The sequence below is a fragment of the Diuraphis noxia genome, unplaced genomic scaffold, assembly GCF_037042655.1.
Source record: "Diuraphis noxia isolate RWA-SAM2 unplaced genomic scaffold, SU_Dnox_SAM2 contig0004, whole genome shotgun sequence".
NCBI classification, from domain to species: domain Eukaryota; kingdom Metazoa; phylum Arthropoda; class Insecta; order Hemiptera; family Aphididae; genus Diuraphis; species Diuraphis noxia.
In genome coordinates, this window is record NW_028301714.1 from 4782053 (window position 1) to 4791675 (window position 9623).

Genomic DNA, 9623 nt, shown 5'->3' on the forward strand with positions numbered 1-9623 from the left:
TGTTGTCATTCAAAAAAGTAAAAAAAATTAAAAAATTATAAGGATAAAAAATATTAAAAAACATAATTTTTTAATAAAAATGTTGTTTTTTTAACGACATGAAACTCTGTAAAAAAATATTTTCAAAAACATTGATACTTTTTGAAATAATGAGTGTTAAATGATAAAAGAATCACCCGGTATATGTATAAATAAGAACACGTATAAATAAATACATAAATATGACTGTTACCGACCAAAATACATTTACAAAATTTATATTTAAAATTGTCTAACAATATACGAAAACGAACTGACTGAACCGAATCTGACTATAATTTTACTATACCTAATTATATATCTATTTTTTTTTTTTTTATTGATTAACTAACTAATATTATATTATTATTATTTACAATTTTTTTTTTTTTACCAATATACTAATTAGGTATATTATTATAATTATGTAATTTTTTAAATATTGCTTTGGGGATTTTTTTCCGGGGATTTTTTTTCCGATAGTATACGCAAAAATATCATCTTTATGAATATTACATGGAAAATTCAAGTCTTCATTTTGTAAGATATCTTCGATCGTTTCAGAATATACATCAGCACTATTAATATTTTTGGTATAATAAACACTTTTTCATCGGCATTGTAATATATATAAGGCTAAAGACCTTGGTATTATTGTCTTTTGTCTATAATATATTATATAAATACAAAACAAAAAACCAAAGTACACACTAGCGACTAGCTACAATATCATAGATATAGCGATATAGTGATCATCGTATATCATAGAAAAGTGCTTATTTAAATATTTATATTAGTATACTAGTGTGCAGTGTGCTATAATAGTATAATACTCCATTATGAACGAAAAATATAAATAGGATTATGTAAAAATAATCCGGTAGAAAAATGTTCTATGTTCTTGCCATGTTCTATGTCTTTTTGACTACGAATGTTCTCATTAAGCGAACCACAATCATTTGTTAGTTGCATAGACATAATAATATATGGACTGCGCTCAGAGAGAGAAAACCGGGACCGATATAAACTGAGAGAGATAGCGATTGTTGGGGGCAAGCATGGAAGAAACTATTGAATATTTTTATTTAAGCCATGAAATAATCATTATCTAGTTTCTAGTATCACCAATGTCCAAAACAACAGTCAAGTGTCAACAAGTATAAACTAAAAAGTAAGAACGGCAAGAACAAGTTTTCATTATTATTTTTAAAATATTGTTTAAAAAATAATAATAATTATTTTTTAAGTTAAATAACAGTAAATAACACTATAATAACACAATAAGTCGCTTGTTCGCATATATATATGGATTATATAATCGTCAGTCGATGTAAAAACATGGAATGACTATTATAATTTATCATAGACATAATAATATATGGACTGCGCTTTCCTCGCCCCCAGTCTATCATGTCAGGTCGTCGAAATTGTTTGAGAGAGATGGCGATAGTTGGGGGCAGTCATGGAAGAAATACGTCTATATTTTATACACCATGAATATGTTTATTATTAATAAATGTGTAATAATAGTAAATATTATAATTATTATATAGGTATTATAATAGTTATAAATTATAATAGTCATTCCATGTTTTTACATCGACTGACGATTATATAATCCATATATATATGCGAACAAGCGACTTATTGTGTTATTATAGTGTTATTTACTGTTATTTAACTTAAAAAATAATTATTATTATTTTTTAAACAATATTTTAAAAATAATAATGAAAACTTGTTCTTGCCGTTCTTACTTTTTAGTTTATACTTGTTGACACTTGACTGTTGTTTTGGACATTGGTGATACTAGAAACTAGATAATGATTATTTCATGGCTTAAATAAAAATATTCAATAGTTTCTTCCATGCTTGCCCCCAACAATCGCTATCTCTCTCAGTTTATATCGGTCCCGGTTTTCTCTCTCTGAGCGCAGTCCATAATTATTATGTCTATGTAATTTATAACTATTATAATACCTATATAATAATTATAATATTTACTATTATTACACATTTATTAATAATAAACATATTCATGGTGTATAAAATATAGACGTATTTCTTCCATGACTGCCCCCAACTATCGCCAACTCTCTCAAACAATTTCGACGACCTGACATGATAGACTGTGGGTGAGGAAAGCGCAGTCCATATATTATTATGTCTATGGTTAGTTGCCCGACCTGTATATAAGACCGTGTGTTTACTCTTGCGCTCTTGGTACCCCAGCGAAAACGCCCTTATAGTATACAAAGATAAGTACAATCAATAATCCAAAGCTGTGATTGCTTTTTTAATTCTTATCTCAAAACAGTGATCTACTACTGATAATATTATACAATATAAATTATAAATATTAAATATTGTCATTTTTTAAACTTTGAGGATTGTTTAATTTACTATAATTTCCAATGGATAATGATATTATTTTGTTGTTTTTATTTATCATTCAAATACCATCAAACTAATCAGTGTTCTCCTCTATCATCTTTGTTTCTCACTCGACACTCGTCTCATCGTTATGTTTTAGGCGACTGCGCGACTAACTTGTGATTGTGAATGACTCTCAGCCTGCTTAGACGCCAGTGGCGTCACAAGTTACGTAACGTCTATTGATACTCTTTAATGATTATTGCTGCAGTTGTCGTTCTCGTGATCATGGTATCCGGCGACCAGTGTAACACCGGTGTTGAGTTTTTCAACTAAATCCCCAAGTTTACTTTTGAATTTTAGTGTCTTACCAAATCGTTTGCCTGCAATAAGTGTCTGAAACCAGGCACAATGTCGAGGTAAGCATAATGTTGCACCACCGCATGACAAAAATGTTGTTAGTAAAATAGAAGCATGAACCCTCTTTAGTGCAATCTTCAATCGTCCATAAACAGCAAGCAAAGTTTTTTTTTTTTTTTTAATGAGATTTTAACATTACATTATGATATCTCGTCAATTATGTACATTAATCTGGAATAGTATAGTTATTAGTTGGTAAAGCTCACACTCTTAAATTCGGAGGCCTGATTGCAGAATAAAATTTAGCGTATGTTTTATTATGTTAACATTGTCGGTTGAAAGAGCATCAATGAGGGAAAAATTAATACCAGAGATGGAAAAGAAATTCTTTAGCTGAGATCTTTGGATGGAGAGAGATGGACAGTTCGTAAGTAGGTATTGGAAGTCAGTATTGTCCACCGCGGTTGGGTAGGGGACAATATGTGCTACTGTTGAGTCCCAATTTAAACGAGTGGTCTGGTAGTAGACTGTGGCCCATGCGTAATCTAGTGAATTTAGTTATGGCAGCGCAGCTCATCTTTAGGGATTGAAACCATGGTTGAATAGGGATTTTTTTAAATAATGACCTATAACCAAAGGCATAAGACTCTGGTAGGGAATCCCATTCCAGCTTCCATAGCTCCTGTATGGATATCCGATGTATGTTGACTAAATCAGTATAGGGACACCACAGAGAGCCCGAGTAAGACTGTTTGGCGGTGGAGCCAGCTAACGAATCAGCTTGTTCATTACCATTTATGCCTATATGCCCTGGAGTCCATAGGAAGGAGATGGAGAATGACTTGATTTGGAGGGATAGCAGTTATGCACAGATTTTTAGAATTATAGGGGAGCATTTAGAAAGGAAGGAGTTGCTGACAATTTCTAAAATGCTAGCTTGAGAATCAGAGACAATAAGGAAATCTCCGCAGAGGAGGAAACTTATGCATGTGATAGCTTCTAGGATAATCCAGCATTCAGCCGTGAATGAAGAGACGAAAGCAGACAGGTTGGAGGATGACTGTATATGTAATTCTGGGAAAAAATAAGCAAAAGTCGCTCCTGATTGTGTGACTGACCCATCAGTGAATACCAAGGTACACAAACTAAAATTGTCAGCAATAAACTGTCTGAATAAGTTGTTAATTATGCATGGAGGCATAAGTCAAGCAAAGGTTTATAGTCTATAAAGCTTAAGTGTTGTTTTACCTCTCAGCTCTTGATGAATTATAATATAAAATAAAAATATATTTTTATATGATTCTTGAATTAATGGATAAAGCCCAGATAAAAACGCTTTTAAAATCTTTTATACTTACCTTTAGTTACAACAGACGGTTTTTAAATATTTTATCAACACAGTGTAGTTATTGTAGGTTGTGCATGGACTCGGATTGGGCCAGCAAGCTACTGAAAAAATCTCAGTGGGCTGGTTATAAGCGTATGGCCGTAATTTAATTTTTATGAGACAAGGACGAATTGCAGAAACAAGAGTACTTTGCCAAATTTATTATAACATAATACATTTTAATTGAAAAATTGAGATTGTAAAATTTTAACAAATCAAAATATTTCATAAACCCATTTCTAGTGCATAATATTTAAAAATTAAAATATTAGAATGGGCTGATTTTGAAAATCAGAAGGTATGGCAAACACATTCTTATGGTTAGATTGAATGAAAAAATCCCTAAAGGTTGACCGAGCAAAGATGGGAAGGTAAGGTGAAGACAGATCTTACTGGAACATCACAAGGAACAAAAATTGAAGATAGGTGGAGAGGAGTGGCTGAAGAAACAAAGGCCCTACACGGACTGTAACAGCTAGGAAGAAGACAGAATTAAATTGAATTATTTAACTATTCATTAGCTGTAGATGTAGTCAAACGTTAGAAATACTTAAATTCTGGTTTTTATGTTTTACGCCCTTGTTTATACATCACTGATACATGTAGTCCCAATGGCACACAGGAAATATGTATTGTCTAATAATTTTACATTTTATTTATTATGTATCGAAAACATTTTAAAATAGAACACTTATATTGTTAATTTTTGGTTGTAATTGTTGTGATTTAAATATATGTTACAGAGAACTTTTAATTGTATTTGTCTATGACCCACGATTCTGTACTACCGAAGCTGATGATCCACAAAATTCTATTTTATACTTTCATCCCCCATGGGTAAGCTCTTCGCAAAAGCTTGCTTTAAGTGGTCAACTGATGGGAATTGTCAAGTTTTCAACTTCAGTTTTCTCATCTCCTTCAGTATTAGCATTACGTTCAGGAAAGTTTGCTATTCAGCAATTTGGTTCTTTGACACTGGTAATTTGTGATTACTTGTTAAACCATAAATAATTATGTATTATTTTTCTTAAGATATTTGTACAATAGGTATGCAAGTATAAATACTTACTGAAATGAAAATGGTTATAGTTATTTGTAATGCTGATTAAAATGTATTATATATTTATATTGCTTTTGTTCTAAGACTTTTTCTGTTACAGTGTGTTGGAACAGATCGAAATATTCCCGACAGTGTTCTGAAAAACCGAGCTAACACTTTATACAGTATTTTAGTTACATTCCACTATAATATAACTGAAATCTCAGATCATAAAATCCTTAGTGAACAGTTAAATACAGTCATTTCATCATATCTTTCACTTCTATTAATTTCTTCAAACATGTTTGGGACCACGGCAGTATTTAAATTTCCCAAGGTAATATCTATAAACTGTAATAATAATATTTTGATTCTTATATCTTTATTCGTTTTATATTTTTCAGAGTGGAGGAAATATTCTTTTGGAAGCAATGCAAATACTTGAAAGTATGCAAGAAAAAAACAAGGTTTTAGGTGGAATGTTATTACATCAAAATAAGTATGTAATTAATGATTTGTCATTTCAAAATTTTATTTTGTCTAATTTTATTTTTATTTTTAGAATAGTCGTTTCTCAATTTGGATTTGAACTAACCAAATTAATCCAATTGACAAATCCTTTCTGCAATAAGGTTGGAACTTAAATCTGAATCATTTAACTTTTATTATATCATATTGTTATTATACTGAGAGATAGGTTGCGCCTGGGTTTGGAAGAATTAGCCGGTGTTTGGGGACACCGTTACTAGGGGACACCGCGTAGAGGTTTCTTCCTTGTCCCCCATCACAAAGGCACAAGCCAAGGAATTAACGTAGCCCGCATCTGAGCAGAAATAATATAAATCCACCATTAACGTACCTTTCTATTTTACCTTATTTATTAATATTGTGAATGTTTATTTTAAAGTTAATTTTATTTATTTATTTGTTTATTTTATGCTATACAACTTATATCATTATTATTATTACTGTTACACTATGCGCCTGACACGAATAAAAAAAAAAAAAATATCATATTGTAAAGGCAAAGGGATTGTTAAAAATATGTTGTTATTTAAATATACTTATAAATGAACAAAATTTTGCCAGGACATTGAATTTAACATTGTTATGAATGATGCTATTAGAGATGGTACTGACTGTATTTTTAGTACATTATTTTTAACTGCCTTAACAACTTTATCAGATATTTTATTATTATTAGTTACATGACAATTTACTAAAATTAACTCATTTACTATAGATACCAGCTAAAAATGTTAAAGGAAGCTTTCATTTACCATTAGGCACTCAGCTCTTGTATATTTTCATTGATAGAGAACAAGTATTACAAATAAGAAAAACAGCTACCTCATTGAAACAATCAGTAAAAAAAGCATCAAAATGGCGGCAAAAAAATAAGGTATTTACATAACTTAATTTTGGATATCAATTATTTAAATTTAAAGAAAATCTTCTACCAAATAATGCAGGTCGCTGACAAGTCACAAGACTGTTCAAAAAATGACAAAATTCCAGAAAATAAAAATATGTTCACGGTTGAAGAAGAAGATACTCCAGATAGTAACAGTGGTTCAATCTGTAGTATGCCAGATATCGTGAAAGAATCTATTATCAAAGCAGAAAAGAGATTAGACAAATTTAATGCTGAAAAATGTTCTTCTCTAGAATCGTCTTTGAACAAAATGCCGAATTTCTCAAAACTCGTTACTTTAAGGTATAACATTGAGTTTTCATTATATTTTTTTACTTAAAAAAATAAAACTTTTTGTTCTAGAAAAGACACAACAAGGTATCAGAGTCTTAGGTTGTTGCCTAAAACAATAAATTATGACAATTCCAAACATAGTGATAAGTATAGAACACTATGTGACCCATATTTCCCATTATTACGTGATGATGACTTTGCTGTTTCAAAAGCACTATATGACAAACAACTATCTCAACATTATACTGATCTTGATATTAAAGTACAAAATGAAAAAGGTTCAATTTCATCTTTTTTTAAAATATTTTTTTTAAATTATATTTTGTTAAACATAATATTCATTTATTTAGAAAAAATATTAAAATCAAAAAAACCAGTTCGGCCCACTTCCATACCATTGAATTTACAAGCTATTGGTAAATTTTTATCTTATTATCTATAAACTAAATACACATATTTATACAAAATTATAATTTAGATAGAAAACCTGCAATTAAAGAAGATACAATGACACCTTTGATGGCTAAACTTAGCATGGCAGAATCATATAATTTTGCCACACCTACAGAGAATATATGTAGAACTCCTACAAGTTTTCAACCACAAATTAATACTGCCGGCCAACAACAACTGTTGTTATTTGTTGCTGGCTTTCAAAATACTTCAATAATGGTGTTATTAGAAAAAGAAGCTGAAAATGATGCTGAGCTTATTCATCTATTAGTAAGTATTAGTATTTATAATAATTACAGCTATATAATCATATTTTTTTTTAGTGGAATTTAAGTTTTAATAATCTTGGAGACTTGGAACACTCCATAAATAATACAATCACAAATGTCCCAGATGCATATAATTTTCAAAGTACTGATGAAACTTATGGCTACATAGTAATGGATATGACCAATGCTGGTATGATTGACAAGCATGGTAACTGGTTGGGTTCACAAACAATTTTAGCCACTTCGATACACGATACTTTCCAAAAACAACCTTCGGTTATGGATATATTAATCAGGTAGACCATTGAACCTTAATTATATTTTTTGTTATAACTAAATTAATTCATTGTTACAGGAATGATGATAATATTGTCTATGGAAACAAATGTGGCAGTCGAGAATTGTATTATCAACAAAGTGGTAATATTGTAAGTGGTCTACCAACACCATCAGATATAATGGGCGTTGTGTCTACTACTGCTAAACGAAGACTTCAAAGAGACCACGGTATTATTATTCTATAGAACAAATATAATTCTTAAGAGGACGTTTCACCCACGTGTGTTGTCTCCGTCTTATAAATGCGTATCATTGCAAAAACTGTTTCGTGCGGGAAAGAACCAAGAAAGATACAGTTATAACTAAGAAATGAAATTTTCACCACATAAAAAGGAAAATTTTGTCTGCAATATCGTTTTAATTTTTTCAATATCACTTATACAAAAAAAAATTCTTATTGTTTTGTAATACATTAATTTTGTGTTTTTTAAGCATGAATAACTGTTTTAGTAGTTCTGATATCGAAAAAATAAAAACGATATTGCACAGACGAAATTCTCCTCTTTATGTGGTGAAAATTTCGTTTCTTAGTTATAACTGTATCTTTCTCGGTTCTTTCCCGCGCGAAACAGTTTTTGCAATGTTATGCACTTGTAAGACGGAGACAACACATGCGGGTGAAACGTCCTCTTAACATAATCCATTAAACTATTTAAACAGTATTATGGTTAAAAAATGTAATGTTTTTTTTTTTTTTTAATTTTCATTTACGTATAGCTTTTTACTATTTAATATTAAAAAATTTAACTTATTTAGTTGATTCTCAACTCTATGTTATCTATTAAACATTAAATTTTCAAGATGAACTCAAATTAAATGTATGCACAGATATACTTTTTAACTATATATAATAATTTAAGAATTAGGTATGTATATTATAATTTATATTAATGTATCATGTAATTCTATGTATGTGAACAGTGAATTGGTAAACAATAAAATATTTTTAATATCATCTTGTACAGATAATGTCATTGATTTTGATCATGTTCTTTTAACTTAATTTATTATACTATGTAATACACTAATACTAATAAATGTTATTACAGATTACTAAATTGCAGAGTAATTAAGTTATATTCTTACCATAATTTCTTATAATTTACCATACCCTATATTTTGTACTCTTTTGTATCCATGTTATACTGCCGTTTGGCGTTAATAAACTAATAATAATGGCTGGTTGGCCTCTCATCTGTCTGTGTAATATAGGTATGTTTATATTTTACAGTAAAAATTATGATCAAAATAAAAACTGTTTGAATAATCAATAATTATTATGTTTAATTCATTATATTACATGCTAGCCTACAAATTAAGTCGAGAGTTTACAATATTAATTATTAAGTAACTGCATATATTAAACAACATGCATATGATTATTTTCTACTTAATATATGTATATATATGTTTTTCACAAAATATTAATGTAATAGTAAAATATATTATATTTATGAGTTATTTGTTTTTCTTCTTTTATCATTCAGGGCTCAATATATTTTTACCATAGCAGTTGAAAAATAAAAGAAATATATAGCCACAATTTTTTTTACGTGCATTCAAATTTTAATTTTGACAACATACGTAAAAATCACGAAATTTCGCAAATTATTTTAAGCTAGAAATTCATAAAAAAATTTCTTTTTAAATCTAAGATTTGAAAATTTTTAATAATCT

At 29.3% G+C, this 9623-nt stretch overlaps 1 protein-coding gene across 2 annotated transcripts; it reads left to right on the top strand.

Moving 5' to 3' along the window:
• The first annotated feature begins 2372 nt into the window (after nucleotides 1–2372).
• Nucleotides 2373–9220, top strand: HPS4 (Hermansky-Pudlak syndrome 4 protein). 2 transcript variants are annotated; one of them, XM_089226487.1, is made up of 12 exons: nucleotides 2373–2810; nucleotides 4882–5116; nucleotides 5299–5514; nucleotides 5582–5676; nucleotides 5740–5809; nucleotides 6421–6579; nucleotides 6626–6894; nucleotides 6955–7163; nucleotides 7236–7301; nucleotides 7364–7608; nucleotides 7662–7903; nucleotides 7963–9220. In XM_089226487.1, the coding sequence occupies exons 1-12, from the start codon at nucleotides 2803–2805 to the stop codon at nucleotides 8129–8131; spliced, it is 1983 nt and encodes a 660-aa protein (XP_089082613.1). In that variant the 5' UTR covers nucleotides 2373–2802; the 3' UTR covers nucleotides 8132–9220. The 2 variants fall into 2 exon arrangements, with proteins under 2 accessions (XP_089082613.1, XP_089082614.1); XM_089226488.1 differs by having other exon boundaries at nucleotides 2374–2810; nucleotides 6650–6894.
• The last annotated feature ends 403 nt before the right edge of the window (nucleotides 9221–9623 follow it).

Coding starts and splice junctions, on each gene's coding strand:
- HPS4 (XM_089226487.1), top strand. Junction 5,677..5,739: donor ATGTTATTACATCAAAATAA/GTATGTAATTAA, acceptor TTTTATTTTTAG/AATAGTCGTTTCTCAATTTG. Junction 7,302..7,363: donor ATTGAATTTACAAGCTATTG/GTAAATTTTTAT, acceptor ATTATAATTTAG/ATAGAAAACCTGCAATTAAA.